The following is a 23,794-nucleotide window of genomic DNA, read 5'->3' as shown; positions in this document are numbered from 1 at the left end:
TTTATAAACACATTCTAAGTTAATCTGCGCAAGCATAACTTGTAAGAAGCGTTTCATATTGTTAGCATAGCAATATATTACACATTTCTAACGATATTTGCAAGCTGTGAGCGACTTCTGTGGGTGATTCTAACCATTGAATATAAAACTACCTTTAAGACAGACTTTAATGAGTTAATAGATTCTTTCAAAGAGGCGAAAGCGCGCCGTGAAAGCTACATCAAAATTAGAGAGGAAAAAATGCCGAGTCCTAGATATTAAGGAAATGCCTATATGTTTATGTATATGAAATATATCAAGGTATACTAAGTTTAGTCCCAAGTTTGTAACGCTTAAAAATATTGATGCTATGAACAAAATTTTGATATAGATGATCATAAAATCATCTAATTAGTACATTTCCGGTTGCCCGTCTGTCTGTCTGTCTGTCCGTCTGCCATCACGATAACTCAAAAACGAAAAAAGATATCAAGTTGAAATTTTTATAGCGTGTTGAGGACGTAAAAAGTTAGGTCGAGTTCGTAAATGAGCAACATAGGTCAATTGGGTCTTGGATCCGTAGGGCCTATCTTGTAAACTGTTAGAGATAGAACAAATGTAAGAAATGATCCTTATAAAAAATAAACAACTTTTGTTTCGAAAACATCACTGTTACTCAGTCAATTGTTTGTTTTCACTTGTTAGTTCCTAAATGTAATTTAATTTTTGACACAAATTAAAATTATTAGCGAATAGATAATAAAGAGATTATCTTATCTAAAACGCTGTAGGAGGGGGTGTGTCACTATCAAATTCCTCCTCCGGTTGGAAAAAAACGAAGATCCGAGACTGCACAAAAGCCATCTCCTAAAGCTGAACCTCTTATAAGTTTCCCATTCAATAGTATACCAACTTTAGATTTTATTTTTGTTCGAGTGGTCCCATGATGCCAACCACATTGTATATAATACGATCCGATATTACAGGTACTACAATTTTTATATTCATCACAAAAATAACAAAAGGGTGGTAATGTTTTATATAAAGCTTCAACACAAAGCTGAATAGTATTATTATTTAATGCTTTTTGTAGATTAATTTATTATTTTACTCACATTTTATGATGCATTTTCATTCATTTATTATTACAGTAATATTTTATGTTCTCTCATTTTCAATAAACGAATTAATCCCGTAGTATTTGCCTTCTTATGATATTGTGTCATGTAATTAAATTCCTTTATTGAAAAACTATAGTATAAGGGCTGGAAACGTCACATAAAAGTTACATGGTTAGATTTGAATACAATTTTCTCATTGAAATTAAGAAGAGATGAATCAGCTTCGGATCTAGGAACGGAGCAAAACAAGACGCTTGCCTAGTAATTCATAATATGCGCTGGAAAAAAGAGTCTAACAAGAAAATATTCAAAAGACTTGAATGAACTTGATTTTTCCAAAGAACTTGCCGCATTTAAAGAGCTAGTAATCGAAATTAATGAAAATCAAGTGCATTCGACATATTACAACTTCTGTGTAAGGCTAGGAAGTATTACGACTTCCTAGCCTTTGAATATAAAACTATACCTTTGAGACAAACTTAAATGATCTAATAGATTCTTTTACGTAGAGACAAAAGCACGACGTAAAAATTTGTAACAAAATTAGATAGAAAAATATCGGGTTCTAAAGATTAAGGCTAGTCCTGACAATCAAGAACAATGAAGTTCTGCTTTCATGCTTATATGTTTCCTATGTTTATTTTAAGTCACATTAATTAAAATTATTAGCTAATAGATAATGAAGAGTGCTAATTTTTTTAATGGGATTTTATTTTCCAACAGAAAATTCCACCAACGATTGTATTTGTGAGTTTTTTTTTTTAACAATTTATCTCAAACGCTGGAGAAAGGGAACCCCAATATAAAGTTTCTGCTCCGGTTAAAAAAAAACATAGATCCGGGGCTGGGATGAAATACGCCTGTTGGCTTTTCAAAATCTTTAGAAGTAAACAAAACATGAACTTTCGAACTCTTAATTAAACAAAAAGGAAGATATAGCCATTTTTCCTATTTTCGTATTTTTTCTATTTTTCTATATCGGGGTCCTTTTTTAATTTAAAAAAATCAAATTCAAGTCATATTAGCCTGACTATAATTTAAATATGATTCAATTTTATCATCAAAAAGTAATTTTAATTATCGAGGCAGAAATTAGGTTTCTATAATAACACGAATCCCTTGTTAGTTACCACAAGCGCTTTCAAGTGCAAGACGTACGTACGTTTTCATTCCTACGTAATTTCAATTAGAAAGGAAATATTCAATAAGATAAATTTACATGTTGCCAGCGATCGTACCATCATACATGATAAAAATTATTGGTACATTGTACCTATAATGACTTGTGAATGATGAATATAAATAAACAAAATAATCAATCACCGGCGAATATTGTAATTTTGCAATTAGGTGTTAACACCTACCTGAATAGTTTTCCTAGCCCAATACCTTCTAAAGAACCTAAAGTTTAGAATAACGCTGCAATAAAAAATACAACCTTAGATCCAGGATACATCGAGGCAATTCCTCTTTCGGGAAGTAAGAAAGTCAACTATTTCAATTAAATAGCAAATAATGTACTCTCCGAAAAAAACTTATTTCCAAAAGTAATTTTGCCCCATAAAATACCAAATTTCTTGACGATGGAACAAGCAGTTTCACGCATATAGCCAACATTCATAGAAGGGAGTGGACTATATCTCGTCAATAATTCAGACTTCGGGTGAAGAATTCTCACTACATAGGTAGAAAAGTGAAATTGGTTTTTGAAAATCTTTAGAAGTACACAAAATATGAAAGTTTAAAATTCCTTATTAAACAAAGAGGAAGACATAGTTTAGTGACGCCATGGTCCGATATCACCATAGAGATACATATAAAATATATATATATAAAACTTTATTTTGCTAAAAGGAGATGGGCAACAATCTTTGAATGCTCATTGTAATTTCACTTTCAAATTTTGTCATGGTATCAAGCCCAGTTTTCCATTTTTATTAGTAATATGGCAAATTTGACATCAGGTAACTACCGTATTGTAAATTCAATCAGTCTATGAATAACTGGTATCTTCCGGACAAACTGATGAAGCCGGGAGTGATTTTTTTCATTCAACTCGCCATGGTCAAAATATACAAAAATAATTTTTTGATTTTCAATATAAGTTAGATTTCTTTCGATGCTATTTTGGGAAAAAAGGCCCTTATACCCGTTTTGATCGGAAAAAATTGATCACATGGGATAAAATTTCATTTTATAGTGAAAGAAAGGACCTGTGTGTAAAGTATCAGAGATGAACCGAAAATGCAGCGTACAGATATTTTTCGTCCTGTACCAACAGTTTTATATGAAGTTTAAATCCTTCCGATTTTAGCTTTTGATCGTTGTTTACTTTACGGCATTGAATCCAGCTATCATTTAATTCAACGAATAAAACAAAGCTTTTTTCTATCTTAATATATTCATGGTATCTTAAAAGGAATAGTTTTTCGAAAAAATAGAAAATAGTTTTATAAGACACAAATGAATAAAAAGAAAAAACTATTTTTCTGTGTAAAATATATTTAAGATATGTGTAATAAATATATAAAATAGTAAACAGGCAGATAAAAATTAGAAAAAACATATAGAGTGGTTAAAAATATATAAAAAGAACAGAGCTTTAATAAAAAATTATTAAGTATTATTGTTTTTAAAATGTTATTGTTCATAATATTACTAAAAATTGTGAACAAACAATTATTGTTTTGTATAATTTTCATTTAGAAAAACTGTACTTGTAAAAAAAAACTATTGCAAAAAAAAAACAGGCCTGTTGAAACTTTAAGATATACGTTGTCGAATCGGAGAATTCAATATTCTGTAGCAGTTGCTGTATTTATTTGTAGGGATTATTTTGGAAATTCGGTTATGATGGTGGATATTGTAGTTGTAAAAGTGTTCCGAATTATTTTCCAGAATGGATTGATTATTTACGGTATAAACATTGATGGATTTTGGAGAATTGTGACGATTAGTGGTTGGTAGTTTTTTCGTAGACAAATATTTAAAAAGTTTTTACTATTTTTTCATATTTGTTTTAAAAAATTGTTGAAACAAATAGTAAAAAAAATCTTTTTTTCATATCAAATATCATCGCACAAAGCATACATTCGATTCCCAATTTACCGTAGGTGTCCATTGATGTCATTGTCAGCATTTATATCATCATCGTTGTTTGGATGAATCACAATCATTGGATTATTTGCTAGATTTGGATTCATTGCATGGTTATTATTATTGTTATTATCTTGTTGATTGTTATTTGGCATTAATGCTGGTAGATCATCCTGTATATTTCCACCGTTCAATTGTTGTATGATATTTAGTTGCTGTAATTGATGTACCTGATGAAAATTTTGTATAATTTACATATAACAAGTTGAGTAATGTGTACACTCAAATCTAAAAAAATTGAGCAAACCTGAATGGAATAATTGTTATACCTGCTTCTAGTCGTCTAATCAAATAAAGTGCATAAAAAGTATATTGAAGAAATAATTTCCAGCATGCTAGAAATCGTTTTAATACCTTCATAATTTTTGCCCAATTCCAGGAGGTGTGGATAAATTTTGGAAGCAAAATAAATGCAAAATTTGAAGGAAGTTTTCAGTTTTTTTTTTAAATATAAAAAACTATTATTAGCCGATTTTTGTAACGTTTTTTATAATGTACTAGATAATAAGCGTTTGAAGAAAAAAGAACGTGCTTTTGCCAAAAATTTTTTATTGATGTAAAATAAGATTTTCTTATAATTTTAGTCAAAAATTTGATTTGTAGACCACAAATAGCATTGTTTTTGGGACAATTATAAAGACCTTTTGACCATTGACATTTTTTACCTTGCCTCATCGTTTTCGATTTTTAGCAAGTCTAAAAACGCGTCTTTAAGCCTTAATTTTAGCTGTTTTTTTTCAAACGCTTATAAGATAAAGATGCAAAAGAAGAAAAAAAAGAGTCAAAAAGTCTTTATAATTGTGCAAAATATAATATTTAATTGCTTTCAAATTAAATTTTTGACCGCAATCAAAAAATAGTCTTTAATTTCCACAATAACAAGTTTCCGGCGAAAATTAGCATTTCATTTTTTTAAATGCTTATATATTTCGGAAACGGTGAAGCTAGATAAAAAATTTCAAAAATAAAAAATACTGGGAATTGTTAATAGTTTTTTTTTTCAATATAAAAAGAGAATGTGGTGACCGGAAGTGGAGTACTTCTGTCCCACCCTATGGAACAGAAGTTCGCATGTATATCACATTGTTAGGTACACTCAGGCAAAAATTTAAATCTAATGACGATGAATCAATTTTTTAATTAGACTGTTTTTTTCGGTTTTATTTCCTCGATTATAAATATAAAATTTATATGAAATAAAGGTTATTGATTTCGTAAAACATGTTTGCTATGACTTCAAATGAATTTAGTATCTATGTAACTGCAATTTATATAAAAATAAATACTTACATGAACAATTTGTGGACCAACTTGATTCTGTGTTAAACTATTTTCATTTTGTGCTTGTTGCCGTGCCGTTTCTAATGCAATCATTTTTTGTCGTTTTTCTTCCATTAATTTTTCACGATGTTTATGTATATAATCATATACGTTTGGTAAACCAGTGATAACACATGCCGATAATGCTGAACGATAGATATTCATATCTGTAGCTTCGTACCATTCATTTGTTTTTTCATCGTAACATTCAACGTGATATATTGTTGTAACACCATTAAAACCACCAATAGCAAACACCATATCATCAATAACTTCGATTGCAAAATTACTACGTGGATTATACATATCGGGTATTTGGGACCATGTATTTGTTACAGGATTATATTTTTCACCGCTACACATACGTGATATACCATTGAAACCACCAATTACATATACCTAAAAATTTATTTAATAATTGAAAATTTAAAGAGATCCTTGTTTGTAGCGTCGCAGCTCCTAAACGAATGAACTGATTTGGATTTTTTTTTCAGGGTATTTTGATCAGCTATGATCAAAATTATTGATTTTTAGCTATGATTTAAGAAAATCTGCTCGGTCGTTTGAAGTTCATCACCTCTTTTGTAGTTGTAATCTAGTACGGAACCCTAAACTTAAACTTGAAACAGTACTAAGAATTTAGATTAAATTACCTTTCAAACAAACAAAAATCATTTCATTCGTTTAGGAGCTAGAATGCCACAGACAGATACACAGATACACAGATAACAAGATTAAAAGCTAAAAAGTAAAAGCTAAAGAAGAAATGGTGAAGTCAGGAGCTGCTCATCTACTTAGACGATGCATGTTCATGGCAATTTTTCATAACAACTTTTGACCCCCCCCCCCACTTAAGAGTCAAAAACGCCTGAAAATTCAATTCAGTATACAGAAATAGATAAGAAAAACTTGGGTGCGGTCGTGGACATTGTTCGACTATGAAATGTGTAGTATGGATCCTAGAATAGTGAGGAAATGTATTTGTCCATTCAATTTTCATCCACAGACGTCTGAATGATTTGAAATTTTGTAAGTGTAATAAAAAACAGTGACAATGCATTAAAAGGTACCCTGATATCTATACACAATTCGAAAATATGATATCAAATATATTTTAAAATGGTGAAGGCATAGAGAAGATATTAATTTCTCATAGTACTAGCGTTGGATTTAAGCCATAAATATAAAATAAGGTTTAAAAAAATACAAATAGGTAACGATTGATTGACAGTTGAAATAAAAGTTACAAACTTTTTTTTTTTTTTTTGTGGAATTCTTAAAAGCGATAACTGTTAAATTTATTATAGGTGAAAGGTTATAGGTTGCCATAAAAACTATTTTGAATTTTCTAGGCCCATGTTAAAAAAACAGCGCATATTTTGATTTTTTTTTTTTTAGAGCAAACAGAACTAGCCTCAGTCTCTAAAGCTTAAAATATCTACAGAATTAGTTCTCTTAGATCAAATTTTGATAAGATTTAGATATCGCTGGAAGGATAGTTAGGTTTTGCCCCGATGAGTAATAAATATATAGCTACCAATTTATTATTAGTAGTTCCCAAATAAACAAAGCTAATTTTATTAAAATTTATTATATGAGATAATATCTATAAAACTTTATTTGCCAAATAATTACTTTATCGTAAAATTAAAATGTTTAGCAAGTAAAATTTAAATAAATTTCGGGGATATTTTTAGAAGTTAATAATTTTGTCCGTTTTTTTGAGTTATTCTATATATGCCCTAAACTGTAATATAATCATGATAACGACAAAAAAGTAACATTTATAGCTCTTGAACAAAAAAAAAACTAGAATAATAATTGCAAAACATTATGATTAATGAAAGTATTGTGTGTCTTTCAAAATAATAATTGTTATTGTTATTATTTATCTAATGACGTATTTAATATGTGTTTTCATATGCATTCATTTGCATTTGCAATTAATATGTGCTACAACCTATTATAAAATGTTTGTAGCCAATTTACAAGATCCTTTTATTAGAATGTATGTTTTCAAATGAATTTAAAGAGCATCACATTTGACTGTCAGCTCGTAACAGAAAAACATCAGTTTGCCAATGATAGAGGACTTGATACCTACAGCCACAAGTTACAGAAAAATGTATAAAATAACTTTCATAACGAATTAATGCATAGTTTAAAATTAACATTTGCTTCTAAAACACAGGGAAAAACTTCTTGCAGTCTGCCAATCATTAAAATAAAATGCAAAACTATTCCATTTTCGGTTGTCCGTCCGTCTGTCCATCAACACAATAACTCAAAAACGAAAAAAGATATCAAGTTGAAATTACAGCGTACTCAGGACGTAGAAAGTGAGGTCGAGTTCGTAAATGAGCAACATAGGTCAATTGGGTCGGTCCGTGGGATCCATCTTGTAAACCGTTAGAGATAGAACAAAAGTTTAAATGTAAAAAATATTCCTTATAAAAAAATAACCAAATTTTGTTTGAAGCTCTTTTTCGTAAACATTACTGTTTACCCGCGAGGGCGCAAATTAGGCGTAAATTGTATAGTATGTATTATATGAGGATATCAGTTATGTATGTGTAACATGTATGTATGTGTAATGTGATAGAGTAATCAACACTGCCTATACATGGTATTTCAACAATTAACTCAGTTAATTGTTTGTTTTCACTTGTTTCTAATATTAAGGTTCAACTCCCCCCACAATAGAACATGAATCGTTTTTTTTAAATAGATTTTCTCTAAATTGAGGAAGTATTCTTGGTTTATTCGAACCCATTAATTACTCTGATATATTTTTTACCTATTTATTATAAATAAAGATATTTTAATTTATAAATAAATACAAGAGCTATTTTTACATATTATAAACTAGGTATATACATACATACATACATACATACTTATAAGAAGATAAAAAAAAGAAATATTCATTAAAATAATTATTTCATTGTTATTAACATTTTTATTTTTGTAACATGTAAATATTATTTATTATAAATTATAAATAAAATGTTTATATGCAGACATGTAAATGAGTTTAACGAACATAAAGACAACAAAAGGATAATTCAATTATATTGTCATTATATTGTCATATTATACAGGATGTTTAAGGGCTAGTGTTTAAAGCAGGCATGGGCAAATGTGACTCAGAGAAGTACCTCAGACTTCTGTAACTAAATAACGAATAAGACAGCGACAACCTATCCAGTATCAGCCAATAATACGAGTAAGACAGAGAGACATCTTTTTTTTTCTACCTATCTCATTACTATTAGAGAAACTGAGATAGGTAGAAGAGTTCTATACACGTCTCGCATCCTACTCTATTAGCAATGCGGACTTGGATAAAAAGACACACACAAAAGTTTATGGCATACAATAAAGTTATAACAATGGTGACTGACTTAAAATAACTCGCCCATGCCTGGTTTAAATGGCGCATTAATCGGGCGTAAATAAGCTTACGGATAAAATTTTATGAGTAGTGGATAGCATTTGTTTTTAAATTTGGTATCGTCTATTTTGTGAATGTAATGGAGAAAGGATAAAGGGTATAAGGCGGTCTTTATTTTGAAAGTTAAATTTACCCATCAGAGCGGGCAAGTAACTGCTATTTTGATATAATTGTATGAGGTATTGTTGATTATATGTCCTGTTTAAATAATTCAAACATTTCTATCCGGGCATATGCAGGATATTTAAACAATTGTTTAATGTTAAAAATTTTATGTCAACTTAATTTTAAGTTGATTACTTGCTGAAAAATATCTACAATTATGATTCACATAAAAATTGATCCGGGATATCAAAGAGTTTTTTCTGGATGGTAAGCATCAAGCTAATATTTTGAATTGGCTTTATTTGACGAGACGAAAATTCTTAAGATTCGTAAGTAGTATGTTGTCATAATCGAACACACAGGCTTCATTTTGACGGATATCCGTCGATATCCGTCTACTTATTACTATAATGCCGGTTTTTCAATAAATGGGCTAACAAAAACAAAATTCAATCCCAAATAATAACTTTTCGGAAACTTTTTGCAGACTGGCGTGTTTTGCGACAGTTGGATAATAAGAAAAATAATCAAATATAGGTTTTTCAACTTCCGCAAAACTCGCCAGTCTTCAAAAATCTTACGAAAAATTAAGTTATTATTGAGCCTCGTGAAAGCTAATATACCATAAATTTTTTTAGATAAAAAAGTTGGACGTCTCTTCGAAACCGAAGTCACGAAATATTAGGATGATGCTTGTCATATTAAAAAAAAAATCCTTTGGTCTCCTGGGCTAAATATGAAGGTGAAAAAAGTGAAAAATTAAAATAAAATAAATATATAAGTATATCCACCATACATGTATTGTTTATGGTGCTTACTATATACTTACTATAATTATAACTTCCCTAATACATAATTAGAATATTGAATTATTATAGTTATTTAATTTACTAATTGTAGAACAACAGTATCAATCACAATGATTCGGACACTAATCAAGGTTAATACTAAAGAATTATATTATAAAAGGCTTTCCATTTAAAATGATATACCTAACTTTAACCTTTAACTACTTGAAGTTCTTCGAACCCCCTCTCCCCTTTTTAAATTTCCAGAATTCATTTAGACTTAGCCCAACTTCATATATTAAAATTGCCTTAGTGCACGTACATCCTTAGCGTACAAATTTAAAAAAAATAGTTACGAATATATATGTAAATATTCTTTTAAAAAAAATAACAAATTCCCAAAAATTTTCGTTCACCAAAAAGGACAAAGTCAAAAGACGATTGTTTATTATTTTTAGTAAATTAATAATTTCATAAATCCGATTACTAGTAATATACTATACACATTTAAATATTTAATTTTCAGACGAAAATTTTCAATTTTAATAAAAACAAGTGAAAAGAAACAATTGACTGAGTTAATTGTTGAAATACCATGCATAGTTAGTGTTGATTTCTTTATCACATAACACATACAAAAATGTATAGACAGTGTTGATGCGCAATTGTTTGTTTTTTTGACGTCACGTAAATAACAAAAGATATTCACTTTTAAATAGGCAACACACAATTCCTATATTAATACATACTATAAAATTTGCACCTAATTAACGCTCTCGTGGGTAAACAGTGATGTTTACAAAAAAATGTTTCAAACAAAAGTTTTTTATTTTTTATAAGGAACATTTTTTACATTTAAACTTTTGATCTATCTCTAACGGTTTACAAGATGGGTCCTACGGACCCAAGACCGAATTGACCTATAATGCTCATTTACGAACTTGACCTCACTTTTTACGTCCTGAGTACGCTGTAAAAATTTCAGCTCGATATCTTTTTTCGTTTTTGAGTTATCGTGACCACAGACGGACGGACGGACGGACGGACAACGGGAAATGGACTAATTAGGTGATTTTATGAACAGCTATGACAACATTTTTTTCCTAGCATCATTATTTTTAAGCGTTACAAACTTGGGACTAAACTTAATATACTATGTATATTTCATATATGCATGGTATAAAAATTTAGAGTATATCTACTGTCCGATCAACCTTAAATATTATAATAAAAATTGTATTTTTATTTTAAAGTATGTTATGGCAGTTTGTATGTTATGTATCATATCAGCGAAAATGTAACCCGTTACTTTACTAGGAAGCACGACATACCTAATATCGTGCTTCCTAGTAAAGTAACGGGTTACATTTTCGCTGATATGATACATAACATACAAACTGCCATAACATACTTTAAAATAAAAATACAATTTTTATTATAATATTTAAGGTTGATCGGACAGTAGATATACTCTAAATTTTTATACCATGCATATATGAAATATACATAGTATATTAAGTTTAGTCCCAAGTTTGTAACGCTTAAAAATAATGATGCTAGGAAAAAAATGTTGTCATAGCTGTTAGCGAGAAAATCATCATGCAATATTTAACATGCAAATTTGAACAACGCAGGCAAATTTTCTAGATTTTATCAATTTGGAGCATAACGTAAATTTTCGTTTAATGAATCCTACTAGTTCTTATCTTTGACTTTTCAATATCATGTCTTATTGTAAACCAGAACATGAAATATCCACTCTCTAAAAAAAAACTTTTATAACAGATAGGTTTTTATAGTTCAAACATAAGAAAATCTCAAACTAGAAGTGTATGTATATTCATGTAACCTACAGATATTAATTCTAAAAAATATTAATAATTCTAAATAAATCACTCTTCTCAATTTCCGAACGCGGGCAAATCATGTTAGTAAAGAAAATTTGAATGAACTTAAAGGTGTTGATCGTACTCGTAGTGTAGATTGTACCCTAGTGTTCCTTTTGCATGAATAAAGAGAATAACATTTTTTTCCAATTGACCAAATGGACCAATTGCAATTATTGAAATAAAAATATATTTTACATATTGATAAAATATTTGTAAAATTAAGGCAAATTCAATTTAAGAATGTGCATACACGTACTCTTGACTTCCAAAACTTAGCCAAGCTCTCAGGGCAGTAGTAATCACGATATACAACATTTAAAATAAGCAAGTCGTGACAAGGACGTTGCTTAGAGTGTCTAAGGGGAAGCTGCCCCGTATTTAAAGACTCGAAAAAATTAACCGAATGCCAGTCATTAATTGTACGAATTATCATATCCGACTGAAAAGTTACATTTACGGATCTCTTCACTTGAATTTTTTTTTTAAATGCTTTAATTTTTGGTGAGAAATGCAATATTTTAAATTGTTTAGCCTGTATAAACAGGGTCATTCGTGCCCCTGCGCGTGGTTATTTGTAAATAAGAAAGAAATTAATAAACAATCATTAGCTTATGTATTAATTATTGCTGCTAAGGGAGCTTGGACTACTATATAAAATTTTTTTTTAAATAACTTTAATATCCATATTAATAAAAATCATATAAATAAAAATATACATTACATGACTGTGGTATGCAATGCAAGATACTCCAGACCGTCTTGAACGCATTGGTGTAATTGTGGTCCATTGGTTCACATCAGGGTCATAAACTTCGGCCGAATGCATGCATTCCTGTCCATTAAAACCACCAGTTATGTAAATTTTGTCTATAACATAAAAATGTGCTTATATTAAAAAAAAAAAATTATAACTTAAGACAATATTTATTAGTACCAGGTGAGTTAACTAAAGTTGAAAATAATTTTTTTTAAGGTTCATACATGAATTTAGCTAACGACGTCATTTTACAATTTTTAGTTATACAAGTAGGAATTATCAAAACTTGAAAATGAAATTCGGGCTGGTTTTCCAAGCTTTATGTTACTAACCCTTTACCCGCGATTGAAGCGGTGTTAACATTCGGTGCTAATAGCAAGCAAAAACAATTTTTGGTACAATACTAAAAAATCATTACCCTGGCTTGAACCAATATTGGCTCGGTAGTTATTTACTTTATGGATATATTAGCTTGAATGCAATTTATGCCTGAATTCCTCGCTCCTGTTACTCGCGATTAAAAGTTTAACTATTTTAACTGCAATTTTAAGGCAGAAGTAGATTAAGGAAAACGCTGTGCACTAGGGCTCCTATCTCCCCTTGTTTAAGCAATATGTAGACGTGGTACAAGGAATAGTAGTGGGAAGCAAGGACCCATTTGGTAAGTCCTCCTTCTGAAGTGCTTATTAAAAGTAAATTCCTAGCTACGGCACTGATTGAATACACTAATATACTTTTGTACAATTATCTGTAACATTTTTTCCGAATGTTTTTAGCTTTTTATTTATAAAAAAAATAATAAAACTGATAACTGATAACTGATAAATATTTATAAAATTTTAAACAACTAAAAAGCCGCTAATTTCGAGTATTAAACTACCAGTTTTAAAAGAGAACGTTTTGAAAATAAAAATGAAATAAAAAGAATGTAGAATTGATAAGTGATATAAATTTTAGGAACAATTCACTATATTATATGCCTTGTACTGAATTTCAGATTTTCAATAATTAAAATTAGCATTTTACTACAACAATTCAAAGAATAAATGACCATAAAAATGGTCATTTTTATTATAACTAATTTAAATTAAATAATTATTACATACATAAATTAATGTATAATAATGTTCTGATAATTTATTTTATAATATTATATGCAAGTGGCTGGTAATATTTGTAAATATAAAATGTACACGAGATAGGTATGCAAACGCCAATGACATAATAATTTTAATATTATTTCAATCGATTCATATACATGATAGACCGGTATCCAACCCAAAAATTGCATCGAGATTCTGTTTTAAACGTAATTTACATCATTTTGGACTAGATATCTTTGTATAACGACTTAACGAATGCTTTTTGGAAATTCATGAAAGACGTCTGGATTTTGATGTATTTTAGAATTTGAGAAATAACATTTTTATCCGTTATATTTCGAACATGAATGAAAATTATCAGAGAAGGCTAGAAATGTTTTTTGGAGGAATCTCAATAATTAGCGCGAGTTCGTAGTAGGGATAGATCTTTAAACATTTCTGCAATCAATACATTCATAGTAATTCAAAATTGATGAATTTCCTGAACCTTTAAAACCTGCAGATGTAGACAAATAAACCCCAAAAATGATTTAACTGCCAAAAAGGTTATAGCTAGTAAGTTATAGCCCAATTTAGCTACAATATCTAATTCCACTATGAAAATAAGGTTATTGTGCTGGACAAGAGTAAGGAGTCACACAAATTTCTTACTTTCATCCATTAATGAGGCTACAAAATATCGGGAAATAAAGAGAAAAAAGGAAATAGCCCGCAAAACTCATGTCAATTCAAAGTCTAGGGTTTTTATTTCCAGCGTATCAAATTATTCTAAAAGGCCCAAGGCTAGACTAAAAACTTAGGCACAAAAACCGGTTCTTAAAAATGTATCAATTCAATTTCTGAATTGATACATTTTCTTTGCCCATACTATAATTATATTAAATTTGTTAAATACATTGCCCACGCTTTTTACATACAACGAAAATTATTATGAAATGTCTTTATATATTATCTATAGAAGATGAGACGTGTGAAGCAAGCACTCCCAAAATCAAATTTTCTGAAAATTATAAGGATTAGTTTTTTTTTTTTAAATTGGTAATTTTCTTCGCCAAATGCGTTCTTTGTATTGAGTTTGCTTTTCTTACAACCATAAGTTCTTTTTATACAATGTTCGATATTTTTTCCCGTAATGCAGGAGTTAAATAATTTCGCATGCATAATCCATGTACAGATGTGATGTCTCAAACCTATACAGTGGCAACCATCTCGTTAACCATTTAAAGTATATGAAGTAAGAAGAGTTTGGATGGACGTTCTTATGTATAAAACGAAGTGGAAATGTACTGTGCGCGTTGCAGTCTGTATCGTATGTGTACAACTTAAAGTGATGCCCAAGTGATGAGACTGACCGTCTGTGTTCATGTATACACATAAACAACTACAGATCAAATGATATGATTGTGCACCCATCACACACAATACAATTTCTGAAGACTCTTTTTTTGTCTTATACATAAGAACATATGTAAAAATTCTTCTTACTTCCTATATTTTAAATGGTTAATGAGAAGGTTGCCAAACTGTATATTGAATTCAATAAAATATACTTACCGTTTAATGTACAAGCACTTGCATCCGATCTTTGCATATTCATCGGTGCAATAAGCGACCACTGATTCGTATGATGATCATACTTTTCAGCAGTATTCTGTCGATGATGCCCATCATAACCACCCATTGCATAAATGATATCACCTAATACAGCCACACTAACGTAACAACGACGTGCATTCATAGGTGCAATTTCCTTCCATGATTTTTCAACAGCATCAAAACATCGACATGAATTAAAATAATCCATACCGTCAAAGCCACCAATAACGTATATAGAAAATCCGATAACGGCTGTGCCATGGTACGCTCTAGGTCCAGTTGGATCGACTTCCTCAACTTTCACCCAACGGTCAGCACGTGTATCATATGTTTCAATAAAATTTGTTGGTGATCCCCCGCTCCAACCACCAATAGCAAATAATATCTCATGTGGTACACGTGGTCTAGCAATTTCTGGTGTAGGAACTTCGCCATCCCTATGTGTGATCATTTCTAAATCGTATAAAAACTTTAACGTATCAATAATCATTGGTCGACTTTCTTCGCATGCCGTTACATATGGATGATCTTTAACATGTTCTAAAAAGAATTGTGTATCTAATAAACCTAAGCGTATTGCTTTCATTAATATGACAATATGTTGACGTCGTTGTTCTGGATCATGATTTATCCAACGTAAAACGGCTTCCCATACTGTTTCCTCTGATTTTACATTCAACTCATCGGCTGCAATTATGTCTCGTAAATCGTTTAATGGTAATCTTAATAATTCTTCGCTTTGAGCAGCTACTAATACAAAATATCTCATTAAGTATCGATGTGCTTCTACAGCTAAATCTGTACAAAAATGACTCCTGAAAATAAATTTAAATGAATCGCTAGTAAATACAGTATTCCGATGTATACCTAAGAGGTTTTTTGCAACAAAAAGTTTGATCAGTGATCGATCAGTATTTTAACCAATAAGGTTAGTTGGCAAAAATAATAATCAATTGAAGTTTATCGTTGATTTCAGACAAAGAGTTTCGTTGAGGTTTTAGTTGGAATCTTTATATACAGTGTGTCCAATTAAGTCGGCACCATATGGAAAACTTTATAATTTGTTTTATCAAAAAAGTTATTCTTGATAATGCATGGCCCGAAACGCAATATGAAATAATCAGATGTCAATTATTTGCATTCGTGTCAAGAGTTAAGTACCTTTATTTTTTACAATTTCACCAAGATTATTGAGAAAAGCTTATCCTAATTGAAAACTACAATCAGATATTCAATATTATTCATCTACCATGAAAAAATATATTTTGCTACTCTTACTAACTCTTCTCTGTAATATCATTGATAATTTATGTCTACAAATCGACATGTAGACAAATTGATCAGGGTTTGTCAGTGCATCTTAGATTAAATGTAGATCTGTAGACATAAATTATCAATCCCTATACCTATATATTATAAATGTGAAAGTAAGGTTATTTGTTTGTTTGCTAAGCTTTCGTGCCAAAACTACGAAATGGATTTGAATGAAACTTCATGGTTCATACATCAGAATAACACATGAGCTATAATTTATAAAGATATATATATTTTTTTAAATTAAAAAAATTATAATTATTGTTTTGACATTTCATAAAACAGGGTGAAGGAGATACAATTTATGGACATCTGTTGAACCAAGGTTATCAGACATGCTTCTAACATTTAAAATAAATTGCAAATTGGTTATTTGATACATGATACATACACTTTGTAAAATTTTGTATCTGTGTAAAACAATCGAAGAAGTGTACTTTTGATTATTGCATATTCATTGAAAAGAAGTATTTTAAAAGAAATAATTTTTTTTATATTCTATTCTATTACTACATTCTGTTTAATTCTATTTTCTCTCGATTCATTTCCTTTTTTTTTTTGGTAACCTTGGTTGAACAAATGTCCATAAATTGTGTCTCCTTCACCCTGTTTGTCTAATATTATTTTATTTACTTTTAATGATTTTGCCAGTTATTTTATTAAATATACACGGACGAAGCGGCGCGTAAAAGTTAGTGCTAATATAAAGAGTTAGTAAAGCAATAAGATAGATAGATTTACGTAAATATGCATAATATTGGATGTATTGTAAACAATAAAGATATACCTACTTTACTCTTGAGAAAAATTTACATTTTTCAATAAACCTTGTATACGAATGCAAAAAATTGATATGTAATGATTTCATATTGCGTTGTTGGCTATGCAGCCACTTTTTATAAAGACTTACTTTTCATAAAACAAATAATAAGAAAGTTTTCCATATGGTGCCGACTTAATTGGGCACAGCGCATAAAACAAAATTTTCAAAAAAGGATAAAGCAAAACTGTTTTTTTCAATGTAACCTTCTTTGTATTCAACAATCACATAGGCTAAAAAAATATTATGTGCCCCATTTTTTAATTTAATAAAATTTTCGAATAACATACAGTGGATGAACACTCGCTCAAAATTACGACTCTACAAATTGAAAAAATGAAAAATTCTTAAATTGTACAAACAAATCTTTTTAAAGTATCCATGCCGTAGACAAACGCGAGTGTTCCCACGTGTATTTTCTCAAGGGCACATCTATGTGATTGTTGTCCAGAAAGTGTTATTCCTTTGCAGGCGCCGTAGGGGCGAGTGTTCTTCCTCGATATGAAGAAAATTTCAAATGGACCACGCATTTTTATATTATAAGTGCTTTAAAGTATTTATTAATATTTTTATTCAATTAATTAATTCATAGTAATGATTCAATATAAATATAAAATGTAAATTTTTTATAAATAAATATTTATTAAATACACCAGTATGGTAGAGGGGGGTGGGGGCATCTTTAATATTTATTTACCCTACCTGAATGTTAACTCCACATTAACACCGTCTGCGCTTTATATTTTCTTCAATCATTTGTATAAGAATGATAATAATATTCGCACCTAGCAAAAAACATAATACCAATACAGTTTGTTGGTGACAATCTTGATGATAAAAATGAACAACATAATTCAAGTACTCCCAATATACTTAAGTAATCGGCTGTTAATAATAATTCATATACATTTTTCTCTGTTATTTCTAGTTTACGTAAATATGCATAATTTATTAATAATTGCATCATTTCGGAAGTAATACCCGACAATGTGATATCACGTTTCTCTTCACCGTGCAAAGATGTCGTAAATAATGCTCTGAAAAAAAAAACTCGTCAATAAAGTAGAAGTTTATTCGACGAAAGGGTTTTGTTGAGCCAGTTTTTGTGGTCGATTGAGATCCACGAAAAGGACCTATGGTTTTCGGCGTATTATTTTCTGATGAATCCGAAAGTCAACGTCGTTTAATTGTTTATAACGCTACCAATCATGCTAAGCAATAATTTTTTTATCTGTAAAAACAGATAATATTATTCTCTAATTTTCTGCCCTTTCAAATGATGCATAACAAGGTAGGGAGTGCCATTTGAAATTTTAAAGTTGGGGTGGCTAGGACGAAGGGGTGAAACTAAAAATTCTAGACATCATTTTTTAATTTTCCCCTCAATATCTGAACCGACGTGTTTTCACCCAAAACAATAATCACATCAAGGCAAAAGTTATTAAGGGTGGATACTTTTGAAATGATCACACTGTATTTAATTTGTTTAAACGATTTTACGTATAGCTAAAAACAAAATACCAATAATATGCATACGTCATATTATCGTCCTATAAATGACAAATACTGTCCACTTTACAAGACATCTCTAACTTGATTTTTCCCGGAAATATGATCGTTTGGAGTTATATGCCGATACTCGAATATCTTTACTTAATTTGTAAAACTTAATAGTGTACATAACTCCTTATCAATTGTATAGCAAAATGTGTTAGTGTTGCCACTCTACATTCCGGAAAAGCTGTGCTTAATTAATTTAATTCGACCATTACCCTCATTGAGTTTCCTTATACAGACCGGTCCACGTTATAACAGCAGGACTTCATCAATAAAATGCGAACTAAAACCATATTCTCACAAGATGGGTGAAATGCGAAAAAAAGCCAGGTTCAATGGCATCTCGGTCAATTTTTAACCAAAAATATTTCATTAAGAAACTCGATGAGAGATGAAATTATCAGTAGAGAACTGTTATGTAAAGGCATCCCAAAAATTAAAGGTAACCCGTTTGTCGAATTTTGTTAATTTTCCTGATTTTGCACAGCTTTTATAACTAAAAATAACATGTACCTGAAATATGTACTGCATGCTGATAAAATAGCTCTGTGTATTGGAAATATACCACCATCGTCTAACCGAATTATAGCATCACATAGCATATTATTTTCACGTAGTTCTTGTAAAGCTTGCATTGCTTGTATACTCATGCAACGTCCATTTTCTGCTACTGGTTTACCACCTCCCATTAACTCCATTTTATCCAAATATAATTTATCACCCACCCCCCAAAAATGAATACAATTGATGCTGAAATAATTAATGTTGAGATGATGATGAAGAATTTGTGATATGGAACTCAGTTGCGAGCTCAATTTGAAAAAATAAACTTGTAATTTTGGTAGAAAAGGTTCAAATAATTGTTTATGAATTGGCAAGTTTAGCAAAATAATTCTTTTGTCGACAAGCCAAACGTCGAGCTCTGGTTTAAAACAGTTCTTTCCTTGGTTACGGACATCTGGACATTAATAAATACATATTTTTTTTAACTTCAATGCAGTGTTTCTTTTTAAAATTTAATTCATATGTTTTTTCTTAACATTTTTCCACATTTATAAAAAATATATTTTTATAATGTGGTTAAAGTGTGTATTTTAATATGGTGCGAATTTAAATGACATAAATATTTATTAATTTGTATAAAATTAATTTGAAAAATTTTAATACTTTCGTGTATATTTCATGATAAAAATCAAATGTGTCGATTTCCTAAGTTATTATTATAGGTACTTGTTTTTCTATCATCATTTCTATGGGATTATCAATAAAAAACAATTCTACAACAGTATCGATCAATAAATATTATTTAATTTAATTTTAATTCATTTTTATCAAAATTTTTAATAATCATATTTGTATTGTCTTTTTTATTCCAAACTAACTTCAAATTCGTACCTATTAACGAATATATGAAGCAGTTTCCAACAAGTGGAATTTATAGAATTTAAAAAACACAACAAATTTGACCGCTATGTGTGTGTGTTTGTCTGTCTGTGGCATCGTAACGCCTAAGCGGATAAACCGATAAATGAAATAAATTAAAAAAGTGGCGATAATCTTCAAAATTCTTTAAAGAAAAAGGTAATTTAATGGAGAGTGTTCTTATATATGTTTCAAGTGCGAGTTTATTGTTCCGTAACCGAAAAATTTCTCGGGGTTTTTTTAAATTTTGTAAATTTCACTTGTTCCTTGTAGCTCTCCAATAGCGATCAAATATATAACACCCCTCTTTTTGAATCTGGAGATAAAATGTAAAGCCTCCTCCACACTCTCGAAAAGTTTCACGAACTCGGAAGAACGAGATTATGGAGATGATAATTTTAGTGTCTCGCCTTGCCCGATTTTGATAAAAACATGATTGTGATTACTTGTGCAGTTCAGTTCATAATTTTCGTTATAACTCACAGATAGTAACCGCGGCAGCTGTAGCCTCTTAGTAGGCCGGGATACATTGAATTTGGGAAACAGCACCGATTTTAATGAAACTTTTTATAGGCCCCAACCTGTTTATAGGACCCCATGAAACATTCAGCCATTTTAACGTAGTCATAAGGGACATACGACCCCAGCAGGCATATCTAGCCGAAAACTTCTTGAAAACTTTATCATTAATTTGATTCTTATCAATATTCTAGATAACGGACAAGGTTTTAGAAATATAGTTAAAACTACCATTTTAAGCATATTTTATAGAAAAAAACAAGTTCCGCTGATTAAAATTTTCTTTTAGGGAATATATTTTCCTCATACTTACCTTTAACTAATAAATTTCGTTTCCAAATTAAAAATTATAATTAATAATAATAACCTTTTTGCTAGTTAAGGATATGGTTGGCGTCGACTTAAAACCGTTATTGTTCATAAGAAAAATATTACTTACTTTTTTGCATTTTTAGGAATGGATTTTTTTTCAAATTTAAATGATACTTCCTTGAAAGTATGGTTTGTATGAAAAGTTAAGCTTCATTTTTACTTTTTTTTTTTTTAATAATATACAATAAAAGAAAAATTATTAAAATCGGTTTTCACTTATGATTCTTTTTATTATAGGTCATCTTAATAAATAAAATTCTTTCGCCTGGTTCTCAGACCATTATATATATTTAAAACCATAAAGGATAGTTTTATACAATACCAGATTTTTTTTATAAAAAATATATATTTATTAAATATTTCGTAAATACAGTTTTGAACTAAAAAAAATATCTGATGTCACGCATAATATAATTTTATATATTTTCTTCCACACATTAAATCAATAAATAACATACATATTAATATTTTGGAATAAATATATTTTTTATTTTTGGCTAACATTATAATAAACATTTAAATAAAAGCTCATTAACAATTTTTGTTTAAGAAGGAACATAATTTTCATAAGGTCGTCTTAATGATTGCACAATAATTTTTATAATTTATATCTATTTTTGTGTCCAATCAGTTATAAACAGGCCCGGATTTACCGAACAGGTAATGTAAGCACGTGCTTGCGGCGGCAATAATTGGAGAAAATTAAAAATTTGTTTTATGTTTTATCCGTGCAAATATGGAACTTGACTGTAGTGGCGAATACTGTTTGGCTAAAAAAGAAAAGGTAAACAACGCAGAGAAATTTTTTTATCGAGAGCCTCCATAAAGAGTAAAGGGTCGACGTAAGACTCACGACAACTAAAAAACAAAAGTTGTTTATTGATAGATTTCTGAAACTGCCTAGGGGCACCAAATTTCTAAATCCGTGCCTGGTTATAAATAAAATGCAAACTAGTTGCTCGTCAGCATATGGTGTCATTAATAAAATAAAAGTATGCTTCATCTCATCAGTTTTTATTCTCTTTGTGGAACGTTCTTTTCCAAAGCCTTCGAAAATATTTCAATTGATAAAAGCTTAAATTTTATGAGCATCTGTTTGTTTATTTTGTTTGTTCTAAGACAATTATAAACAAACGCAAGAATCATTTTGTACGACAAAATTCTAGAGGCATAGCGTCCGACACCCAGAAAATTCTTATTTAGTTCTTAATATAATAATAATAAAGGGGCTATTATTTTCAAGTTCGGTAAAAATTGGAAATTTTCCAGAAGTCTTGAAAGGAAACGCCTCACTTACAAAAATTTTGGCTAATCATAATTAAGCCATAACATTTTTTCTTGCGATGTATTACACACACCATATGCTGACGGCCAAGCAGATTAATAAAAGTCAATTTCTAAATTTTGTATGTAATTTTTTCATTATTCCATTTTTATCTTCTTGGCAAATTTCTATGCCTGGGTATCTTCACCACTGTTTAAAATAATATTACCAATAATACTTAAGAGATTTTTGAAAAAAGACATAAGAAATTTTTGAAACGATCGTATCTACTTCGTTCGCAAAGTTACTCTTTGGGAAGATTAGATTTGGGTATTTAGTTTATGGGAATCATGGCAATAATGCCTTGACGGTAGCAAAACAGCTACTTGTGTAAACGGGCATTTAGTTAAGTTTTCAATTCTAAAATTTACAAACATTTGTGCTTCCAAATATTTATTCTGGCTAAAAGCAAAAGATGAATCATAATCATCGTGCACCAAGTTAAGGTTTTATCGGGCTACTTATTTCAACCTTAACCTCTGTTTTTAAACACGACATACTCTCTAATTTTACATCAGATTAGAAATGGAAAGCAAATGAACTAAAATTTAAAGAATTTTTTTATGAAATTTATAACTTTGCACCAGAGGTACAAAATATAAAAATCTGTATACATAGAGTGCCCTATTTTTAACGTCCGCAGCTCAATATTTTAGATATTCCGAGCATAAGCTATTCTACTTGAAGGGTATCATTTTTTTAACCCCCTAACCAAAAAAAGAGGTGTTATAAGTTAGACCGCTATGTATGTATGTGTATCCGTCTGTCTGTGGCATCGTTACGTCTAAATGGATGAACCGATTTTGATTTTTTTTTTGGTTTGAAAGGTAATTTAATGGAGAGTGATCTTAGATATGTTTCAAATGCGAGTTTAAGGTTCCGTACTTGAAAAATATTTCGGGAGTTTTTTTAAATTTCGTAAATTTCACTTGTTTATGCATTTAATGTCATTCAAGAATTAAATAGATTTTCGATAGATTGATTCCAATAAAAGTTTATTCATTTATAAAGAATAACTTTCAAACTAAAATATCTCCTCTATGCCTTATTTTTACGAGAGTAAGAATTCAAACGATCCTAAAAGACAAACCGTCCTCTTTATTTCGAAAATTATTTCCAAAACCGTTTTGTTGAAGAAATATTCAGAAATATTCAGGGAAGATATTAAAATGGTGCATTTTATACCGCAATATTACAA

At 29.8% G+C, this 23,794-nt stretch overlaps 1 protein-coding gene across 3 annotated transcripts; it reads right to left on the bottom strand.

The window, feature by feature from the left end:
* Positions 1-3,828: 3,828 nt before the first annotated feature.
* Positions 3,829-19,937, bottom strand: LOC123294798 (kelch-like protein 10). 3 transcript variants are annotated; one of them, XM_044875950.1, is made up of 6 exons: positions 19,473-19,937; positions 18,188-18,439; positions 15,227-16,083; positions 12,534-12,679; positions 5,547-5,975; positions 3,829-4,426 (listed from the first exon to the last, which is right to left on the bottom strand). In XM_044875950.1, the coding sequence occupies exons 1-6, from the start codon at positions 19,655-19,657 to the stop codon at positions 4,205-4,207; spliced, it is 2,091 nt and encodes a 696-aa protein (XP_044731885.1). In that variant the 5' UTR covers positions 19,658-19,937; the 3' UTR covers positions 3,829-4,204. The 3 variants fall into 3 exon arrangements, with proteins under 3 accessions (XP_044731885.1, XP_044731886.1, XP_044731887.1); XM_044875951.1 differs by having other exon boundaries at positions 3,829-4,411; XM_044875952.1 differs by having other exon boundaries at positions 4,386-4,484.
* Positions 19,938-23,794: the final 3,857 nt, after the last annotated feature.

The sequence above is a fragment of the Chrysoperla carnea genome, chromosome 3, assembly GCF_905475395.1.
Source record: "Chrysoperla carnea chromosome 3, inChrCarn1.1, whole genome shotgun sequence".
NCBI classification, from domain to species: domain Eukaryota; kingdom Metazoa; phylum Arthropoda; class Insecta; order Neuroptera; family Chrysopidae; genus Chrysoperla; species Chrysoperla carnea.
The sequence above is the reverse complement of the archived record's forward strand: the minus strand, read 5'-3'. Positions and strand labels throughout refer to the sequence as shown.

Coding starts and splice junctions, on each gene's coding strand:
- LOC123294798 (XM_044875950.1), bottom strand. CDS start 19,657: ATGGAGTTAATGGGAGGTGGTAAACCAGTAGCAGAAAATGGACGTTGC. Junction 18,440..19,472: donor GCATGCAGTACATATTTCAG/GTACATGTTATT, acceptor TTTTTTTTTCAG/AGCATTATTTACGACATCTT. Junction 4,427..5,546: donor TTGGTCCACAAATTGTTCAT/GTAAGTATTTAT, acceptor AATTTTCATCAG/GTACATCAATTACAGCAACT.